The sequence below is a fragment of the Mus musculus genome, chromosome 13, assembly GCF_000001635.26.
Source record: "Mus musculus strain C57BL/6J chromosome 13, GRCm38.p6 C57BL/6J".
NCBI classification, from domain to species: domain Eukaryota; kingdom Metazoa; phylum Chordata; class Mammalia; order Rodentia; family Muridae; genus Mus; species Mus musculus.
The window spans coordinates 76,150,061-76,173,605 of NC_000079.6; the positions used below are offsets into that span (position 1 = coordinate 76,150,061).

Genomic DNA, 23,545 nt, shown 5'->3' on the forward strand with positions numbered 1-23,545 from the left:
GTGCTTTTCTGACACTTTGTTCTGCCACAGAGCAGCTGCCCCTCCTTAGTTCAGTCTGGGGAGACAAAGCAGAGTGTGGTTTTCTCTAATCTGCATCTTCTGATCTTCCTTTAATTAAATAGAGCTTTATTAAAACTAAACATTTTACTAAAATTGTTCTCATTATTTACCTAATACTGAGACTCAAAGAGGCTAATTTATATGTTTCTAAAACATAGACATAATAACTTGAAATGAGATTTGTCAATTTATGCTATGAAAGACCATTGTTATTTTGCTCCTGTCAGATAATTATTATATTTAAATCTAAAGAATTCTTTTTATATTAAGCACAAAATTGGCTTATTTTAATGAATGTGTAAGTATATAGCTTTTTGTACTAAGTAAAACCTCTTGATAGATACTTGATTAGACTACTGTACTAATGGTTAACAGACTATTAAATATTTATTTATAGCTCTATTTTAAAGGAACCAACTGCAGAAAGTCTTCAAGCACTGTGTGCTCTAGGGTTGGCAATGCGCGATGCCACACTGTCAAAAGCAGCACTGAATGAGTTGCTGAAGCATATCAAACGCAGAAACGATTATCACAGCTGCCTTCTGATGTCAGCAATTTATGCACTGCAGGGCCACAGTGTGGCAGTACAAAGACAAGTGGCCAAGGCTGTGCACAGGTGAGTCTGCATTTGGGGACTAATTGTATTTGATGGGATTATGTTCAGCTTTTAGGCTTTGCTAAGATGATAGAATGAATTATACCTCTCGTTTTGGAAATCAGACTGCTTGTTATTTTGATCAGTTGATGATTTTTTCCTTTTTGGGAGAAGCTTCAATTATTTTGACATAAAAGTCTGTAATTCCTATGTTTGTAATATTGTCAGTTCATTAACTGATCTATATCAACACATATCCAAGAGTTCCAAGACAGCCAAGGCTATTCAGAGAGACCTTGACTCAACAAACCAAAACAAACCAAAATAAACACACAGCAACAACAAGCCAAAATGATATTTTACAGGAATTATTTTTATTTTCATATGTTGTAGCTTTAATTTATTTTCCTTTCTTCATTTATTCATATTAAGAACCTCTGATGATTGAGAACATTTATTTCTGAGTGGGGTGAGTGAGATACACAGAAGTAGCATGGACTTTTGAGAATGGGAGGACAATTGTGGCATTCACTTCTCTCCTAGCTTATATGGTTAACCCATATGGTTAAGGTTTCCATACATCAGAGGTTTTCAACCTATGGCTCATAACCAATTTGGCAAATTTCTGTCTTCAAAAATATTTACATTAAGACTCACAACAACACCAAATTTACCTTTATTTAAAGTAGCAACAAAATAATTTTACTGCGGGGTGGGAGGGTCATTGCACCATGAGGAATTGTATGATAGGGTTGAGAGCCTCAATCACAGGTCAGGTTAGGTGCCTTAACCCACTGAGCCATCTCTCTGGCTGGACTCAAAGGATTAATATGAAGTGTCTTCCTTATGAACTGTCTCTCTTAGAGTTCCGTCCTCCTGGTATGTAATGGAGTTCTTACTATGCCTTTAAAATTCTTTGTAGTTCTTCTGAACACACATGCTGTGTTCCCTTAGCTATTTTTATTTGTCACCATGCTACTGTTTTCCTTCATGTTTTAAGAATGTAAGAAATCTTAGTGTATAGAAAACAATATAGTTTGTTTTCTAAAGTTTAAGGTATTTTCAGTTAAACATGAACAATTAATATGATCTTGCTTAGGTATCTAAAACACTTTAAGCTTAAAATATTTGCTGTGCCATTTGTGGTTAAAATAACTCCCATCTTTAAGGCGAGCATTTTTATGTTCCCTCTAGTAACCCTGCTGACCCTGCTCTTTGGTCTTTGCTATCTCGAATTGTTGCTCAGTACACACAGCGGAGCGCAAAGGTGAGTAATTCCTACAATTCTGACCAGTAGCCAGTGGCGTGTTAAATATATATGTGTCTGTATATAGTTACACATGTGTGTGTGTGCGCCCGTGTGTGTGTATACTTGTATATGCATAGAGAGAGATCACACACACACACACACACATATACACACACAGAGACAGAGCGAGAGCATGAGAGGGCGTAAGAGTGAGCTTCACTGTGTAACTCTGGGTGGCCTGGAATTTCCTATGTTGACTAGGGTGAATTCAGACTTACAGAGTCTGCCTACTTTCTTTTTTGAATGTTGGAATTAACGGCATCAGCCATCACACCCACACCCACTTTAAATTTTTCCTAAAAAAATTATAAGTACAATGAAGAGAACATGCTCATTTAATCAATGATGATTTGCACAAATACTAGCCTGAGTACCCTCTATCTACTTATAAACTGTTGTGAATATTGTGAACACTACAAAGTAGGAGTTCCATCCTACAGCTGTATAATCTGGTTCATCCTATGCCTTTAAAGTTCTTTCCTAAAAAGTGTTCTGAAAATACACAGATTATCTCAATGCCTATATGAATAATTAATATACATAACAAATAAGTATTAGGGATTATATTTTTAAATTCCAAAAGATGATTTTATTTAAAAAATGTCTAAAGATAAAATAATAATACAAACATTGCTAATATCTAAAAATATCAATATAAGCATGAAAGCACTGGCATTTTGTAAGTAATTATATACTGTATTTTAGTCATAATTTTAAGATAATCTATATTTTATTAGTTTCTGCTATTAATATTTCTTTTCTTTTTCATTTAAGTGGCTGGCAAATAATAGCAACCGTAATTTGTTTTGAAAACATATTTAGTAATAATTTTGATGGAGTCTTTGTAGATGTGTTTCTATTGTCCATTGTTCTCCTGATCTTCACTCACAATGACTTTATGTCTTGCACTGACGGTATCTTCTACAACATCATATGCAGACATAATTTGAACCTCAGGTTTAAAATAGCTTCATATGAAAGAGTTTGTACTCATTTCTGTGAGATGTTTTACAGCCACATTTATAACTGGGGCTGTGTGTTAACACAGTTATTCTGTGCCTGGGTCTCATGATCCTGAAGAGGTTCAGCAGTTCCCAAGGCTTCCTATATACACCCTCCTGTGGGAGCTCTGGGCTTGTCCCATTGGCAGATGAGCCTCAGTGTTGGTGTCTGCAAATGGCACAAATGCTCTATCTGTTTCTAGGTTCTGCCCCTTTAACTTTCAGTTTGAGCTTGATAAATCCTTAATAGCCGGACAGTTATTCAATACTTTTAGGAATATGTTTTAAAATATTTCTCAGTGCTTCTCAGATGTTCACAGGCTGTGTGTTGGCATCACCTAGTAGTATTAAATGCAGGTTGTAATTTAGCAAGGCTGAGACAGTGCTGAGAGTTTATGTTTCTAACAGCCTCCCAGGCGATGTCCGTGCTCCTAATTCACAGGCCATTTGTGTAATGGGCTCGAAGCTATTTTGATAGGATGCCTTGGACACTTGAGCGGATTGCTTATTGTGTGAGAGTGACTCTGGTACACTTGGGTCTGTATGTTAAACAGTAGTACAAAGTAATGACTATTTACTTTCTAGAGAAGGAAGAGTAAGTAAGGTTAAGTAACGTGAAAATCATGGTTGTGGTGGTTTTCAATACGCTCTAGCTCTGGAGTCTCCACACTCTGCTGTGCTGCCTTTTTCTTACTCCATCCTTATTTTATATTCACACAGCTCCAAAGCTTTATTTCAGCATTCTATATGTGAAGTCCAGTGCACATGTGATATGAAATCTAAGGTGTAAAATACATGTGATGAGACCATTGCATTTGCTGCTGATATTTTTGAGACAGTCTTACATAGCCCAGTCTGGCCTTGAATTCATGATAATCCTTCTGCCTCAGCATTCTGAGTGTTAAGATTATAGGGCATGAACCACCATGTCTGGCAAAAATCATTCTTATAATTTACTTTTTTTTTTTTAAGGCAAAGTGTTCAACATTGAATTTAAAATTTTTAGATAATTGACTTGCTTATTGAAGCAATAAGAAGTTTTCTCACATAGGATCGTTTAATATTAAGGACTATAGAGGTTTGAAGAATTCTGTTTTCTGTCTTTGATTTTAGTCATTGAAAAGGAAGTCAGAACAGGAACTTAGGCAGTGAAGGAACCGAGAGGCAGGAGCTGATGCAGAGGTCATGCAGGGGTGCTCGTTACTGCCTTGCTCCTTTGGCTTGATCAGTCTGCTCTCTTACAGAGCCCAGGATCACTAGCCCAAGGATGGGACCACCCACAGTGGGCTGGTGGGGCCCTCCCCTAACAATCACTAATTAAGAAACTGTCCCACAGGCTTGCCCTGTCCCACTTGATCTTATGGTGGCCATATTATTTGGTTATTATTTATTATTATTGATCTTATTTTCTTACTTGTGGCTCCCTCCTCCCAGATGACTCTTGTTTGTGTCAGGTTGACATCAAACTAGCCAGCATACACTCCTTCACTTTTGATTATGTTTTTGTGCAGTCATCCAGCACAAAAATGTGAAAATTCAATGACAGAGTGAAAACTATAAAACAGTTAGCTTTTTGTTCTTCTCCCTACTCATGGGTCCTTGTCCTGTATTCTCACCTGTGTCACTGATAGCATCCAGCTTCTCCCTTCTGTGTGGTCTGCTGTACACACGTACATTTGTTTACACACACACACATGTACATTTGTTTATACACACACATGTATATTTGTTTGCACACACACATGTACATTTGTTCGCGCACACACACACACACACACACACACACACATACACACACACATGTCTACATTGCAGATGGATCCACATACACTGGAGAATGTTTTTCCTTTCTTTTTGAGATAGAGTGGCATTCTAAGTCCACTCATTTTCCTGAAAAATTTGTGATTCCATTGTTCTTGAGAGCTAAGCAGTATTCCATGACATCTGTCCGCTTTTCTGTTTTTCTATCCATCCTTCTATGCGTCCATCCATTTATCTATGTATCTGTCACATTTTTATTATCAGTTTGTTGATTTACAGCTAGGTATTTTCCAGGAGTGAGCTGTGCTGGTTTGTATTCGCTACCTTTCATCTCCCTTTCTTTCTCCTGTTCTTTCTTTGAGCATGTTTATGTTGTTAGGCAGTACATGCGTTTACTTGGTGCCTCTACAAAATCATCTTAATTTTGAGCTGTTTGTATTATAATAACAAAAGTGAAATGATCAAAGTAGACAGATTTTCTTTCTTAAAACTCTAGTAATATATTGATATTTACAGAATTTACAAGTGTAAATTTGCTGAAAACTGAACTTCTCATGATTTGCAGGGAAGATTTTATTATTCTTACTGTTTCATGAAAAGCTTTGCATTTGTCTAAATAATATGTTTTGTTGTAGGGAGGTGCTGTAGCTGGCAATGTGGCTCATATTCTGGATTTGAATCATGGAAAGGTTAGTTTTTACTTTCATACAAGGGAAATATTTAGCTTGTTAAATAGTATTAATGAGTCAGAAAATGCTCCTCATTGCTTTAGGGTTTATATCATCCTAAATACAGGCCTTTTACTTTTGAAAAGAGGGATCTGTGAAGAGAACTGATAAACACACCTCCTTGTCTTCTTATATAGAAGGCATTATTGTATACTGCAGTGAACCAGTTGGCCATGGGAAGCAGTACAGCAGAAGATAAAAGCAATACTGCTCTAAAGACCATTCAGAAGGCAGCCTTCCTTTCTCCAGGTGAATATATTACCTATCCATTTTATTAATCTTGATGTGATCAAATTTACATTTGTGGGTTAAAAGAAGAAAGTTTGTATTTTCATGATATAAGAAATTGTAAGAATGTATTTTAAAGTTTTGCACATTACTTGATTATTTGAATGTGACTCTTGTTAATTATAATATATCAATTGTTTAAACAGACTGATGAGAATGTTTTCATAGACATACTTGATTTTCTGTTACTGAAAATATGAATGACATTTTCAGGCTATTTTATTTCAATTTTCCATCAGTCTAGTCTAGTATAGTTTATCTATACCTACTAAATTACTTACTATAGTATTTTTGTGTGTGGTTAACTCTGGAAGTTCGGGGTGCGTTCTGTATATTGTGTTACTTTTCCTGTGTCTATGACAATACCTGACAAAGCAACTTAAGGAAGGAGAGTTTATTTTGAGTCATGATTTGAGAGTCCAAGCAATCTATTAAGATGGGGAAGTCACGGTGATGGGGAGAAGCCACCATCATGCTCCGTTTCAGTCAGGAAGCAGAGAAAGGTGAAAGTTACCACTCACCTCTCGCTCTCTTTCTGGTAGACTGGAACTGCATAGCCCACGCAATGACTCTGCCACATTCAGGGTAGATCTTTCCTCTAGTAGATATGTCTGCAAATACCTTCATAGACATAGCCAGAGGGTTGTTTGCATGAGGATTCTAAATCCTATCAAGTTAACAAGACTGACTGACAGGTATGGTAACTGTTAGAAATCTATAGCCTCACTTTAGCGAGCTATTGTTAATTCTAACAGGCTGTGCCATATTTATGCTATTGACCGTACAGGTAAGGAAAAATAAATATTACCGTCCCAGTGTGTTTCCACTGTTACTCATGGAAATATTAGGTCATTTTTGTAGGGTTATAAAGCAGAGTATTATACTTTTGTCTTTACTATGAAATGCAGTGTCACACAGTTGCCTTTCCCTGGTACACAAAATAATACGTGCAGCACCCTCTCGGTACCATGAGATTCGTTCATGCTTTCCTGGTAGAACATAGGTTCAATGTTGAGTTTTTCCTGAGTTTCACTTTTTTTAAAAACTAAAAACCAAAACCAAAGCTAAAATATGTTGACTTGTTTATCCTTAAACCAAGCTTGTTTTGTTAGGAACAGAGTAATAAAGATGAGTGTCTCATTGAAACTTGTCCTCCATGTCTAGTGAGTGTCTGTACTCTCCATAATAGCATAATACTTTAGGGACTGAGCCAACCAGCCATGGAACAGACAGGAATTTATTTAACTAGTTCCTTTATGAGATCTTCAGAAATTTACAAATCTTGAAGGTTAACTATACGAGTTTGTTTTTGGAAAACAAGTTAGCTTTCCTTTAAGGCCATGAAAGTTTTTAAAAATATAATTTATTGGAGAAGACATAAACTTTTATTTATGATAGTTTTGCAGCAGCATGGTGATATGACTTTTAACTGTATTTCTTGTTTAGATGACCCTGCTGTCTGGGCTGGGCTGATGGCAGCCTGCCATGCAGATGATAAACTGGCTTTACTCAATAACACTCAGCCAAAGAGGGTAGATTTGTACTTGGCATTGCGGTCTGCTGTTGCTGCTTCACGTAAGTTTTATTTTTATGTATTTACATTTAAAATGTTTTAATTGCATACAATATATTTTGATCATATTCCTTTCTGTCACCTAAGTCCTTCCAAATTCTCCCTCCCTACTTACCCACCAAACTTCATGTTCTTTCTCTAAAAAAAAAAAACCAAAAAAAAACAATAAAATAAAATAAACCAAAAAAGGGGGGGGAAAAAAACACCAAACAACAACAAAGAAAAACAAAATGAAAACCATGGAGTCCATTTTGTCTTAGTTGACTGCTCCTGAGCATGAGGCCTACCCTGGAGTGTGGTTGATATAGCCAATGTCACTCCACTAGAGAAACCATTCTCCTCACAGCTATCAGTTGCAGATAGCTTTTGGTTAGGGGTGAGACTTTTGTGCCTACTTCCCCTTATCTGCCCTGTGATTTTGGTCTACTTGAATTGTGTAGGTCTTGTGCTTCCTATTACAATCACTTTGAATTCATATTTGCGTTAGCCCTGTCTTGTTTGGTAGACACTTTTCCTTGATGCCATCTACCCCCTCTAGCTCATAGAATCTTTTTGTGTCCTCTTCTGCAATTACCTCTGATCCTTGAGGCTAGGGGTTTGAGAAGGACATCTCATTAAGAGCTAAGTGCTCCAAGGTCTCCTCTGTCTATACATTGTCCAGTTGTGGGTTTCAGTATTAAGTACTATCTACTGCAAGAAGAGGCTTCTCTGGTGAGAGTTGAATGACACACACTGATCTATGGATATAGTGATGTCATTAGGACTCACTTGATTGAATTGTACATTTAACAGAATAGTAGTAGTAGTAGTAGTAGTGGTAGTGGTAGTGGTAGTGGTAGTGGTGGTGGTGGTGGAGGTGGTAGTATATTATGTTATTAGTATAGTATATTAATTGCCGGGGGGGGGGCAGCCACAGCTATTCTTTCTGGTTCTGTCTTGAAGGTGGCCAAGGGGAAGAGCATCAGCAGGGCAAGACTTGGTTTTCTAAGATATTTAGGGTTGCCTTTTCTATAATAAAACGTTTTCCTGCCATGAGTCTAAGTTACTTTACAGAGGTAGCTGACCTGCCTAAGTTCCTCTGAGGGCAGAAACTGTAGACTCTGGCATTTAGCATTTCAAAGTAAGACTGCAGGGGATTAAGTAAAAGGATTTGTTGCTAGTGCTCCTTTCTTTGGTATGTCAACAGAAGCCTTTTTGGCTAAGGTGGTTTAACTCTTTGTGAACAGAGCGGAAGGAGAGGAAAAGAATTAAGATGCTTTATACAAGCAGATATGCACAGACACATATACATTCAAATGTTCATACACCCATACTCTGGCCGGGCCTGACCATCTGTCATAATCAACTCCACAAGTATTCATGATGATTACATGCATACACATATACCTACATACGTACATATAGACAAACAGGCATACACATTTGGATGGGGGCGTGGGTGGATGGATGGATGGGGCAGAATTCTCCAAATCAAACTATTCAACCAACATCTTTTTCTTTTCTCTGATCTTTTTATATCTTCTTAGACTAAAAGGTCTCTAGAAAATTAATTACATAGAATGGGAGTTACAAAAGGATGTTGATATTAAGTACAAAGCAGCGCTTTCATTCTAGTGTGCTCATTATAAGTTCAAAACAACAATATGAACTAACCAGTACACCCAGAGCTCCCAGGGACTAAACCACCAATCAAAGAAAACACATGGTGGGACTCATGGCTCTAGCTGCATATGTAGCAGAGGATGGCCTAGTAGGTCATCAATGGGAGGAGAGGCCCTTGGTCCTGTGAAGGTTCTATGCTCCAGTATAGGGGAATGCCAGGGCCAGGAAGCAGGAGTGGGTGGGTGGGTTGGGGGGTGGGGGATAGGGAATTTTTGAAGGGGAAACTAGGAAAGGGGATAACATTTGAAATGTAAATAAAGACAATAGCTGATAAAAAAGGGGGAAAAAAGTTCAAAGCTACAGGTTTTTTTATGGCCTTTCCTTATGATAGTATACACCTGTGACTTTATCCTTGGACCTAAATGTTTTTCTTTGAACACAAAATTGTCCCAAGTCTTTTAGTGTAATTATGAAAGCTCATTATATTTCTTATTATGTAACCTTTACTTAATATTCTGAGGAGTAAGCACATTCTATTCTTGATTCTAACTTTATTATATCTTTCTAGCAACTAAGACGATCTCTAAAAACTTTCTTCCTAAAATTATTTTAATCAAATCAGGAATTCTATAGACTCCTCATTCTATTTGTCTAGATAGCATCACTACAAGATTGTACACCCTTGTAAGTCTGCAGAAATCTGCTCAGAAGGGTGGGTCAGTACCTTGTGATCCTTAACAGTTAGTCACAACAGGAAAAGCATAGTGATAGCAGGAACCTCTCCTCAGATGTCATCTCCTTGGCCTTGCCTAAGGAAGCAAATCCATCATAGATTGACAGTGCATGGCGGAACCATCTCAGGAAGATCCTCTGCTGGTTTTTAGCTTCTCCTAGATGACTGTTGTCAATTAATAGTAGTAGTCTTACCCCTAGGACTCATGACATATCTACTGTTAGGTTTTGGCCTTATTAACAGTTTCAGGTATGGATTCCATTTCATGGAGTGTGCCTTAAATCCAATTTTTTAACAAGGGGTGAGTTACTCCCTTAACATTTTTTTATGCCACTGACAACAAAATGACAGCAAGACCCTGTTGCTGAAGACATGGAGAAATGGAGCTGTTGTCCAACTAGAATGTTTCCCTCTATGGGCTAGCACTCACAGTGCTGGGAAGCACTCTTCACACTACCATAGGAGAAAGTGATCATCGGTCTCACCCAGCTGCAAACCCTATGGCTTGCAACAGCAAAGGGCCTGTAGGATATCCTGATGTAGTGGTGGCATTGGATGGTAGGGTTGGGGCATTCTCCTCCCTGTTACAAAGCATCAGTTGTTAGGGTTGGGGCATTCTCCGTTTAAATTGCTTTTATACTAGGAGTCTTCTAGAGTAGTAGGTTTCCATGTGGCGTTTCAAAACCTTTATAGAGTTAGGTATCCCTGCGCATATTCACTCCTTTACCCTGCCTTCCCATTCTCCATTCTGAAGTAAAATGATGTAGAAAATGGATACTAGTTGATTGATTTATGTAGTGATTTACTTAAAGCACTGTTTGTCCTGTGCATTTGCCAAGCATGACATAGATGTCAGCTGACATAGAGTGGCCTGGAGGAACAGCCAAAACAGTGAGCTGTTGCCCTTAACCTACTAGCTGCCATGAATGCTTCTGTAAAATCTTGCTTGCTTGCCCACCCACCCATCTTGTATTTTAGAGGTAAAATGAAAATATAAACTAGATGCAGGTTTGAGGCCTCTCAGGAGCTTTGGTCACACCTCCTCTTTCACCCTCACTGGTGTGGTAGTGCTTATTCTAGAACCAGTCCTGCAACATTCCTCTTTCAGTAACTTTAAAAAGCATTTGTGTAGCTGCTTTAATTCAGATTCCACCAGTGGGTAAATCAGAAACACATACAACGTCAGTATTCACGGTTATAAAACAAAATTCCTACAAAAACATTACCTACAAATTTTATTTTCCTAAACAAGATTGAATGACATTGTTGCTATCATTTTTGAGTTAACTGTTACATGTTAATAAATAGGAATACAAATCCTCTCTGATACTCTTTATTTTAGAGTTTTAACTCTGAGTTTTATCTCTGAGTTTTGATAAATGACTTTAATCACTTCCTTCCTGTGTAAAAGAATTATCATTTCACATTCTTGCAAGGTAGGTCTACTGGCAACATAGTCATTCAATTTTTGTTTGACAAAGTCTTTATTTCTTTTTTAAATTTTTTCTTGTGTTTTTCTTTTTTTTTAATTTATTTATTTTTATTCCTTAATCCCTTTTTACAGTTCAGACTGCATCCTCCTCCCAGTCTGCCTCCTTGACAGTTCCCCATCCCATACCTCTTTTCTTCCTCCCCATCTTCAAGAGGATGTCCCCACCTCCCTACCCCCATCCCACCAGACCTCCCCACTCCTTGGGGCCTCGAGTCTCTTGAGGGTTAGGTGCATCTTCTCTGACTGAGTCCAGACCCGGCAGTCCTCTGCTGTATATATTTTGGGGCCTCACAGCAGCTGGTGTATGATGCCTGGTTGGTGGTTCAGTGTCTGAGAGATTTTGGGGGTCCAGGACAATTGACACTGCTGGTCTTCCCATGGGACCACCCTCATCCTCAGCTTCTTCCTGCTTTTCCTCAATTCAACCACAGGGGTCCCTGGCTTCTTTCCATAGGCTAGGTTATCTTTTAGCTGCTTGTTGAATCTCTCAGAGGGCAGCCATGCTAGGCTCCTAGCAAGCACACCCCAGCCTCAGTAACAGTGTCAGGACCCTGGACCTCCTTGTGAGCTGAATCCCACTTTGGGCCTATCACTGGACCTCCTTTCTCTCATGCTCTTCTCCATTTTTGTCCCTGCAGTTCCTTCAGACAGGAACAATTCTGAGTTGGAACTTTTGACTATGGGATGGCAACCTCATCTCTCCACTTGATGTCCTATCCCTCCACTGGAGGTAGACTCTACAAGTTCCCTCTCCCCAGTGTAGAGCACTTTCTTCAAGGTCCCTCTCTTTGAGTCCTAAGAATCTTATATCCCAAGTCTCTGGTACGTTCTGAAGAGTCCACCCCCCAACTCCCGAGGTTGCCTGTTTCCATTCTTTCTGCTGGCCTTCAGGGCTTCAGTCCTGTCCCCCTACTTCACCCCACACACTACCTGATCCTGTTCTCCCCCTTCCCTCCATGTCCGCTCTTCTACCCAGGTCCCTCCCTCCCTCTACTTCCCATGATTGCTTTCTTTTCCGTCCCAAGTGGTTTTGAAGCATCCTCACTTGGGCCCTTCAGCTTGTTAACCTTCTTGAGTCATGTGGGTTGTGTCCTGGGTATTCTGTATGTTTTTGGCTAATAACCACTTATTAGTGAGTACATACCATGCATGTACTTTTGGGTCTGAGTGACCTCACTCAGGATGATATTTTCTAGTTCCTTCCACTTGCCTGCAAAACTCAGGATGTCCTTGGTCTTAATAGCTGAGTAGTATTCCATTGTGTAAACAAGCCACATTTTCTGTATCCATTCTTCTGTCATGGGACATCTGGGTTTTTTCCAGCTTCTGGATGTCATATACATGGCTGCTATGAACATAGTGGAACACATGCCCCTGTGGCATAGTGGGGCATCTTTTGGGTATATTCCCAAGAGCGGTATTGCTGGGTCTTCAAGTAGATCTGTTTCCTATTTTCTGAAGAAACTCCAGATTGATTTCCAGAGTGGTTGCACCAGTTTGCAATTCCACCAACAATGGAGGAGTGTTCCTCTTTCTCGACATCCTCATCAACATGTGTTGTCACCTGAGGTTTTGATTTTAGCCATTCTGACTAAGGTAGTACATAAGGTAGTACATAAGGTACATAAGGTAGAATCTCCGGGTCATTTTGATTTGTATTTCTCTGATCACTAAAGACTCCGAACACTTCTTTAGGTGCTTCTCAGCCATTCTAGATTCCTCTGTTGTGAATTCTCAGATTAGTTCTATACCCCAGTTTTTGATTAGGTTGTTTGGGTTTTTTTGTTGGTTAGCTTCTTGAGTTCTTTATATATTTTTGACATTAGCCCTCTATCAGATGTGGGGTGAGTGAAGATTTTTTTTCCCAAACTGTAGGTTGCTGATTTGTCTTATTGACTATGTCCATAAGAAGCTTTCCAGTTTCATGAGGTCCCATTTATCAATTCTTGATCTTAGAGCCTGAACCATTGGAGTTCTGTTTAGGAAATTTCACCCTGTGCCAATGAGTTCAAGGCTCTTTCCCACTTTCTTTTCTATTAGATTCAGTGTATCTGTTTTATGTTAAGGTCCTTGATCTACTTGGACTTGAACTTTGTGCAAGGTGACAAATATTTTCATTTTTCTACATGCAAACTGCCAATTAGACCAGCACCACTATTAAAGATGCTTTCTTTATTCCATTGTATATTATTAGCTTCTTTGTCAAAGATCAAGTGTCTGTAAGTGTGTGGTTTTATTTCTGGGTCTTCAATTCTATTCCATTGATCAACGTGTCTGTCTCTGTACCAGTATCATGCAATTTTTATCACTATTGCTCTATAGTACAGTTTGGTGCTAGTGATAGTGATTTCCCCAGCAGTTCTTTTATTATTAAGAATTGTTTTCCCTATTGTGCTTTTTGTTTTTCCAGATGAATTTGAGAATTGATCTTTCCATATCTTTGAAGAATTGTACTGGGAATTCTATGGGCATTGCATTGAGTGTGTAGATTGCTTTTGGTAGGATGGCCATTTTTACTATTATAATTCTACCAATCCATAAGCATGACATATCTCTCCACTGTATAAACAAACTCAAAAAAAAAATCACATGATCATCTCATTAGATGTTGAAAAAGCATTTGACAGAATACAACACCCCTTCATGGTAAAAGTATTGGAAAGATCAGGAATTCAAGGCCCATACCTAAACATGATAAAAGCAATCTACAGCAAACCAGTAGCCAACATGAAACTAAATGGAGAGAAACTTGAAGCAATTCTTCTAAAATCAGGGACAAGACATGGATGCTCACTCTCCCCATATCTATTCAATATAGTAGTCAAAGTTCTAACTGGAGCAATAAGACAAGAAAAGGTATCACTGTTTGCAGATGATACAATAGTATACATAAGCAGCCCCCAAAATTCAACCAGAGAACAGCTGATAAACAACTTCAGCAAAGTGGCTGGATATAAAATTAACTCAAATAAATCGGTAGCCTTCCTTTATACAAATCATAAACAGGCTGAGAAAGAAATTAGAGAAACAACACTGTTCAAAATAGTCACAAATAATATAAAATACCTTGGGGTAATTCTAACCAAACAAGGGAAAGATCTATATGACAAGAACTTTAAGTCTCTTGAGGAAAAAAATAAATTAGAGAAGACTTTTTTAAAAAAATTTTTTTAAAGGATAAATTTTCAGGGTGCAGAATTCTAATCTCTCTTTCCTTTGTTAAAATTTGAAATATTTTGGTCTTTTCTTTTCTACAGTTTCTGAAGAGATACTGGATATGGTGTTATCTTTCTTTCCCTCTCCAGCCTCTTGGTGGAGTTTTTGCCTTATCTTTGATTTTCTATAGTTTGAAGATAACATGGCTGGATATAGTTTTGGGGTTTTGTTTCTGTCTGGTGTTCGTCTTCCTCGGTGTCCTCTGTGCTTCCTTGCTGGTGCTTGTGTCCAGTGTTAATTTGGGGACATTCTCAGTCATTATGGTTCTAAATATGTTCCCTTCTCTTGCTTCTTCTGCAACTTCATTAGGTTTACTTAGGTCTTTCATAGTTGCCCTATGGTTCCTGGAAATCCCTTCTATTACATTCATTATGTTTTCTCTTTGTTTTACTGTTTGGGTGATTTCAGTGGAATAACCTGGAGTTCAGAAAGCTTTTTCTCAGCAACCTGTCAATAAGCCTATCGTGAACACTTGTTTCTGTTAACAGTGTAGGTTGTTATCTTTTATTATTTCTGACTTTTTCAGAATTTACATTGCTCATTTCTTGTTGTCTGTTGTCTGCTTAATTAATGGAAAATTTTACCATATTAGTCATAGCTGTTAATTTCTAATAATTCTAGCATTCCTGCTGTATTGCAGCATCCCTGTAGTTCTGACTCCAGTCCTGATGCTTGCTCTGCTCTACAAACTGTATCTTTTACACTTGAATTTCTTTTTCTTTCTAGCCTCGTCAGGGTTAATGTAGCGGCTATAAGCCTTTAGTGGTATGGTGAGGTGGTGTAGTACAGAACACATTCAGTGGCCCTGTGCGGAGGTGGTCTCAGTCTCAGTGAGTCTGTGACTGATCTGTGAGCATCACCATGCTTCTTTGTCTGCCCTTTGCCCTCACTTTGCAAGAATAGGCTGCCTACAGTCAGTTTGAACTGGCTGTTTTTTGTCTTCTACACAGGAAGCCTTTAGTGGAAGGCTAATTAAGTTCCCCATCTTTTGGAAGTAAATAAAAGACTTTTAACTGGGAATTCTTAAATATTTGGAAATTAATAGCACACTTCCTAATAAGCTAGACCAAATAACAAGTCCTAAGGAACATTAGGAAATATTTTTTAAGTGAGTTAAAGTTTGCACCGTGTGTAAGAACTGTAGAACATGACTAAAGCACGGCTTAGAGTAGTTTTAACATATTAAGTGGTTACACTGGGAATGGAAGACCGCTACCCTCAAATTAATGATATCAGCTTCTATTTTAGGAATCTAAAAACAAAAGATAAGTTAAACCCAAGTAAGATGCATAAAGAAATGGGAAAGATTTGCACCTCACAAAATAATAGTGGGAGACTTCAACACACCACTTTCATCAATGGACAGAACATGGAAACAGAAACTAAACAGGGACACAGTGAAACTAACAGAAGTTATGAAACAAATGGATTTAACAGATATCTACAGAGCATTTTATCCTAAAACAAAAGGATATACCTTCTTATCAGCACCTCATGCTACCTTCTCCAAAATTGACCATATAATTGGTCACAAAACAGGCCTCAACAGATAAAAAAATATTGAAATTGTCCCATGCATCCTATCAGATCACCATGGACTAAGGCTGATCTTCAATAACAACATAAATAATAGAAAGCCAACATTCACATGGAAATCGAACAACACTCTTCTCAATGATATCTTGGTCAAGGAAGGAATAAAGAAAGAAATTAAAGACTTTTTAGAGTTTAATGAAAATGAAGCCACAACATACCCAAACTTATGAAACACAATGAAAGCATTTCTAAGAGGAAAACTCATAGCTCTGAGTGCCTCCAAAAAGAAACTAGAGAGAGCACACATTAGCAGCTTGACAGCATACCTAAAAGCTCTAGAACAAAAGGAAGCAAATTCACCCAGGAGGAGTAGACTGCAGGAAATAATCAAACTTAGGGGCAAAATCAACCAAGTGGAAACAAGAAGAACTATTCAAAGAATCAACCAAACGAGGAGCTGGTTCTTTGAGAAAATCAACAAGATAGATAAGCCCTTAGCCAGACTCACTAGAGGGCACAGGGACAGCATCCTAATTAACAAAATCAGAAATGAAAAGGGAGACATAACAACAGATCCTGAAGAAATCCAAAACACCATCAGATCCTTCTACAAAAGGCTATACTCAACAAAACTGGAAAACCTGGATGAAATGGAAAAATTTCTAGACAGATACCAGGTAGCAAAGTTAAATCAGTATCAGGTTAATGATCTAAACAGTCCTATATCCCCTAAAGAAATAGAAGCAGTCATTAATAGTCTCCCAACCAAAGAAAGCCCAGGACCAGATGGGTTTAGTACAGAGTTCTGTCAGACCTTCAAAGAAGATCTAATTCCAGTTCTGCACAAACTATTCCACAAAATAGAAGCAGAAGGTACTTTACCCAATTCATTCTATGAAGCCACAATTACTCTGATATCTAAACCTCAGAAAGACCCAACAAAGATAGAGAACTTCAGACCAATTTCCGTTATGAATGTAGATGCAAAAATCATCAATAAAATTCTCGCTAACCGAATCCAAGAACACATCAAAACAATCATCCATCCTGACCAAGTAGGTTTCATTCCAGGGATGCAGGGATGGTTTAATATACGGAAATCCATCAACATAATCCACTATATAAACAAACTCAAAGATAAAAACCACATGATCATCTCGTTAGATGCGGAGAAAGCATTTGACAAAATCCAACACCCCTTCATGAGAAAAGTCTTGGAAAGATCAGGAATTCAAGGCCTATACCTAAACATGATAAAAGCAATCTACAGCAAACCAGTAGCCAACATCAAAGTAAATGGTGAGAAGCTGGAGGCAATCCCACTAAAATCAGGGACTAAACATGCTGTCCACTCTCTCCCTACCTATTCAACATTGTACTTGAAGTCCTAGCCAGAGCAATTAGACAACAAAAGGAGATCAAGGGGATACAAATTGGAAAGGAAGAAGTCAAAATATCACTATTTGCAGATAATATGATACTGTATATAAGTGACCCTAAAAATTCCACAAGAAATCTCCTAAACCTAATAAACAGCTTCGGTGAAGTAGCTGGATATAAAATTAACTCAAACAAGTCAATGGCCTTTCTCTACACAAAGAATAAACAGGCTGAGAAAGAAATTAGGGAAACAACACCGTTCTCAATAGTCACAAATAATATAAAATATCTCGGCGTGACTCTAACTAAGGAAGTAAAAGATCTGTATGATAAAAACTTCAAGTCTCTGAAGAAAGAAATTAAAGAAGATCTCAGAAGATGGAAAGATCTCCCATGCTCATGGATTGGCAGGATCAACATTGTAAAAATGGCTATCTTGCCAAAAGCAATCTACAGATTCAATGCAATCCCCATCAAAATTCCAACTCAATTCTTCAACGAATTAGAAGGAGCAATTTGCAAATTCATCTGGAATAACAAAAAACCTAGGATAGCAAAAACTCTTCTCAAGGATAAAAGAACCTCTGGTGGAATCACCATGCCTGACCTAAAGCTTTACTACAGGGCAATTGTGATAAAAACTGCATGGTACTGGTATAGAGACAGACAAGTAGACCAATGGAATAGAATTGAAGACCCAGAAATGAACCCACACACCTATGGTCACTTGATCTTCGACAAGGGAGCTAAAACCATCCAGTGGAAGAAAGACAGCATTTTCAACAATTGGTGCTGGCACAACTGGTTGTTATCATGTAGAAGAATGCGAATCGATCCATACTTATCTCCTTGTACTAAGGTCAAATCTAAGTGGATCAAGGAACTTCACATAAAACCAGAGACACTGAAACTTATAGAGGAGAAAGTGGGGAAAAGCCTTGAAGATATGGGTACAGGGGAAAGATTCCTGAACAGAACAGCAATGGCTTGCTCTGTAAGATCGAGAATTGACAAATGGGACCTAATGAAACTCCAAAGTTTCTGCAAGGCAAAAGACACCGTCAATAGGACAAAAAGACCACCAACAGATTGGGAAAGGATCTTTACCTATCCTAAATCAGATAGGGGACTAATATCCAACATATATAAAGAACTCAAGAAGGTGAACTTCAGAAAATCAAATAACCCCATTAAAAAATGGGGCTCAGAACTGAACAAAGAATTCTCACCTGAGGAATACCGAATGGCAGAGAAGCACCTGAAAAAATGCTCAACATCCTTAATCATCAGGGAAATGCAAATCAAAACAACCCTGAGATTCCACCTCACACCAGTCAGAATGGCTAAGATCAAAAATTCAGGTGACAGCAGATGCTGGCGTGGATGTGGAGAAAGAGGAACACTCCTCCATTGTTGGTGGGATTGCAGGCTTGTACAACCACTCTGGAGATCAGTCTGGCGGTTCCTCAGAAAACTGGATATAGTACTACCGGAGGATCCAGCAATACCTCTCCTGGGCATATATCCAGAAGATGCCCCAACTGGTAAGAAGGACACATGCTCCACTATGTTCATAGCAGCCTTATTTATAATAGCCAGAAGCTGGAAGGAACCCAGATGCCCCTCAACAGAGGAATGGATACAGAAGATGTGGTACATCTACACAATGGAGTACTACTCAGCTATTAAAAAGAATGAATTTATGAAATTCCTGGCCAAATGGATGGACCTGGAGGGCATCATCCTGAGTGAGGTAACACATTCACAAAGGAACTCACACAATATGTACTCACTGATAAGTGGATATTAGCCCAAAACCTAAGATACCCAAGATATAAGATACAATTTCCTAAACACATGAAACTCAAGAAAAATGAAGACTGAAGTGTGAACACTATGCCCCTCCTTAGAAGTGGGAGCAAAACACCCTTGGAAGGAGTTACAGAGACAAAGTTTGGAGTTGAGATAAAAGGATGGACCATGTAGACACTACCATATCCGGGGATCCATCCCATAATCAGCTTCCAAATGCTGACACCATTGCATACACTAGCAAGATTATGCTGAAAGGACCCTGATATAGCTGTCTCTTGTCAGAGTATGCCTGGGCCTAGCAAACATAGAAGTGGATGCTCACAGTCGGCTATTGGATGGATCACATGGCCCCCAATGAAGGAGCTAGAGAAAGTACCAAAGAAGCTAAAGGGATCTGCAACCCTATAGGTGGAACAACATTATGAACTAACCAGTACCCCGGAGCTCTTGACTCTAGCTGCATATGCATCAAAAGATGGCCTAGTCGGCCATCACTGGAAAGAGAGGCCCATTGGACACGCAAACTTTATATGCCCCAGTACAGGGGAACGCCAGGGCCATAAAAGGGGAGTGGGTGGGTAGGGGAGAGGGGGTGGGTGGCTATGGGGGACTTTTGGTATAGCATTGCAAATGTAAATGAGCGAAATACCTAATAAAAAATGGAAAAAAAAAAAATTCCACCAGAGAACTCCTAAGCCTGATAAACAGCTTTAGTGAAGTAGCTGGATATAAAATTAACTCAAACAAGTCAATGGCCTTTCTGTACACAAAGGATAAACAGGATGAGAAAGAAATTAGGGAAACAACACCCTTTTCAATAGTCACAAATAATATAAAATACCTTGGCGTGACTCTAACTAAGGAAGTAAAAGATCTGTATGATAAGAACTTCAAGTCTCTGAAGGAAGAAATTAAAGAAGATCTCAGAAGATGGAAAGATCTCCCATGCTCATGGATTGGCAGGATCTATATAGTAAAAATGGCTATCTTGCCAAAAGCAATCTACAGATTCAATGCAATCCCCATCAAAATTCCAACTCAATTCTTCAACGAATTAGGAAGGGCAATTGGCAGATTTATCTGGAATAACAAAAAACCTAGGATAGCAAAAACTCTTCTCAAGAATAAAAGAACCTCTGGTGGAATCACCATGCCTGACCTAAAGCTGTACTACAGAGCAATTGTGATAAAAAGTGCATGGTACTGGTATAATGACAGACAAGTAGACCAATGGAATAGAATTGAAGACCCAGAGATGAACCCACACACCTATGGTCACTTGATCTTTGACAAGGGAGCTAAAACCATCCAGTGGAAAAAAGACAGGATTTTTAACAAATAGTGCTGGCACAACTGGCGGTTATCATGTAGAAGAATGCGAATTGATTCATTCCTATCTCCTTGTACTAAGGTCAAATCTAAGTGGATTAAGGAACTCCACATAAAACCAGAGACACTGAAACTTATAGAGGAGAAAGTGGGGAAAAGCCTCGAAGAATTGGGCACAGGGGAAAAAATTCCTGAATAGAACAGCAATGGCTTGTGCAGTAAGATCAAGAATCAAGAAATGGAATCTCATAAAATTGCAAAGCTTCTGTAAGGCAAATGATACTGTCAATAAGACAAAAACGCCACCAACAGATTGGGAAAGGATCTTTACCTATCCTAAATCGGATAGGGGACTAATATCCAATATATATAAAGAACTCAAGAAGGTGGACTCCAGAAAATCAAATAACCCCATTAAAAATGGGGCTCAGAGCTAAACAAAGAATTCTCACCTGAGAAATACCAAATGGCTGAGAAGCACCTGAAAAAATGTTCAGCATCCCTAATCATCAGGGAAATGCAAATCAAAGCAACCCTGAGATTCCACCTTACACCAGTCAGAATGGCTAAGATCAAGAATTCAGGTGAGAGCTGATGCTGGAGATGTGGAGAAAGAGGAACACTCCTCCATTGTTGGTGGGATTGCAAGCTTGTAGAACCACTCTGGAAATCAGTCTGGCGGTTCCTCAGAAAATTGGATATAGTACTAACGGAGGAAACTGCAATATATCTCTTGAGCATATATCCAGAAGATATTCCAACTGGTAAGAAGGACACATGCTCCACTATGTTCCTAGCAGCCTTATTTATAATAGCCAGAAGCTGGAAAGAGCCCAGATGCCCCTCAACAGAGGAATGGATACAGAAAATGTGGTACATTTACACAGTCTAGTACTACTCAGCTGTTAAAAAGAATGAATTCATGAAATTCCTTGGCAAATGGATGGACCTGGAGGGCATCATCCTGAGTGAGGTAACTGAATCACAAAAGAACTCACATGATATGTACTCTCTGATAAGTGGATATTAGCCCAGAAACTTAGAATACCCACTATATATGATACAATTTGAGAAACACATGAAAATCAAGAAGAAAGAAGACCAAAGTGTGGACACTTTGCCCCTTCTTAGAATTGGGAACAAAACACCCATGGAAGGAGTTACAGAAACAAAGTTATGAGCTGAGACAAAAGGATGGACCATCTAGAGTCTGCCATATCTGGGGATCTATCCCATAATCAGTCTCCAAAAGCTGACACCATTGCATACACTAGCAAGATTTTGCTAAGAGGACCCAGATATAGCTGTCTCTTGTGAGACTATGCCGGGGCCTAGCAAACACAGAAGTGGATCCTCACAGTCAGCTATTGGATGGATCACAGGGCCCCCAGTGGAGGAGCTAGAGAAAGTACTCAAGGAGCTAACCAGTACCCCCCTGGAGCTCGTGTCTCTAACTGTATATGTATCAGAAGATGGCCTAGTCGGCAATCAGTGGAGAGAGTGGCCCATTGGTCATGCAAACTTTATATGCGTCAGTACAGGGGAACGCCAGGGCCAAGAAGTGGGAGTGGGTGGGTAGGGGAGTGGGGGGGAGGGTATGGGGGACTTTTGGGATAGCACTGGAAATGTAAATGAAGAAAATAACTAATTAAGAAAAAAGAAATGGGAAAGATAAGATAGGAATCTGTTCGATAAGACAAAGAAAAATTAATAGATTGAAAAAATGTGGGTTTTTTTTAGAAGAGCAGTACAGTTAATAAATCTACACTTATATGAGCTAAGAAAAAGAAGATAAACAACCATTTGAATGACAGTATGTCACTGCAGCTATTAACATGTTAATATTTCAACAGCAACTTCATGTCCTGACTTTTGACAACTCAGAAAAAATAATAAAATTCTGTAAGACACAAAGTTTGCTTAAGCAGAAATAAATCAATAGCTACATGTCTACTAAGGATATCAAGAGTGAAATCTCATGAGGAAAGCTTTGTAAGACCAGATGATGCCACTGATGAATTCTACCATATATTTAAGGAAGAAATAACACCAGTTCTATTCAAGGTTCTCTTGAAAATCAAAGAGATTAAAATGCTTTTGAATATTATCTATGAAGCCAGATTTATTCCAGCCCTAAAACCAGAGACATTCCAAGAACAGAAAAGGACTGAGCAGTGTCAGCTCTAGCATCCAAGAGGAAATTCATAACAACCTTAGCATTTATACCCAACAGCACAGGAAAGATATTGCACTAACACTTGGGTGGGGTTTGTCCCACAAACTTGAACATGAATGCAATTAAAGATGCCATTCATGTAAAATTATAGAATGTGAAATCTGAGTGGCATTTCTCAGCAGCAGAGGATAAGGGAGCTTGGATGAGCTGGAAACAGAAGTGATTACACAGGGACGGGCAAAGGCGTTTGCTAATGGTGACCTTGTGTCCTGCCTCAGCTGTAGCATTTGTCTGCCAGGGTATAAGCTACAACTCTTCAGAGTTGATGTAGCTGCTTTTACTTTAGTTACACTATAGAAATTGCTCATTATTTTTTCGTAAACTTTCATTGTTTTATACAGGGTATATACTTAAGATATCAATCAGAAATATTCATAGTACATCTGTGGTGGTCTAGTGCCCAGGCACTGAGTGTCGTGGTAATTGTGAGATTTCAGAAATGTGAGTGTGAGGTCAGCTTGGGTTATAAAGACCGTGTCTCTAAGAAAAAGTATGTAAAGTGAACCTGTGAAAATTGTTAGCAAATGATCCTCCCCTTGAGAGCACATTATACAGAACATAAGATGGTAGCATTGATCTCTTTTTTTGTTTGTTTGTTTTACAGTTAAGGACAAAGAAATTTTGCAAAATTACAACCAGTCGCTTGAAAAGTGGTCTTTCTCACAAGTTGTCACTGGTCTGATTGACACAGGAAAAACATCTGAAGCTGAATCTCTGTGCACACAGGTACTATTGTGGAATTAAACATTGAAAGTTATGCTTTTTTGTCTTCAGTAAAACTCTAGCATGTAGTACTTAGAGTATAGGGTGGTAGTAATAGCACACAACGTTCATTGGCTACTTACTGCAAGTCAGTCCTTCCATTTAGCATTACTTTTTCTGGGCTTTATA

The 23,545-nt window shown here is 38.7% G+C and overlaps 1 protein-coding gene across 9 annotated transcripts in view; it reads left to right on the forward strand.

Moving 5' to 3' along the window:
- Window positions 1-23,545, forward strand: part of Ttc37 (tetratricopeptide repeat domain 37) — a 91,614-nt gene that overhangs the window by 51,356 nt on the left and 16,713 nt on the right. For 8 of the 9 annotated variants that reach the window (XR_001780777.2, XM_006517233.3, XM_017315489.2 and 5 more), the window contains 6 exons: window positions 458-676; window positions 1,850-1,922; window positions 5,362-5,415; window positions 5,592-5,703; window positions 7,189-7,317; window positions 23,259-23,380. Coding sequence is in view for 8 of the 9 variants with exons in the window: in XM_006517233.3 (XP_006517296.1) it covers window positions 458-676; window positions 1,850-1,922; window positions 5,362-5,415; window positions 5,592-5,703; window positions 7,189-7,317; window positions 23,259-23,380 (709 nt within the window). In the remaining variant the exon portion in view is untranslated. Of the gene's footprint in view, window positions 1-457; window positions 677-1,849; window positions 1,923-5,361; window positions 5,416-5,521; window positions 5,704-7,188; window positions 7,318-23,258; window positions 23,381-23,545 lie in introns of those variants that run through there. The other variant, XM_006517236.4, reaches the window with a different exon arrangement.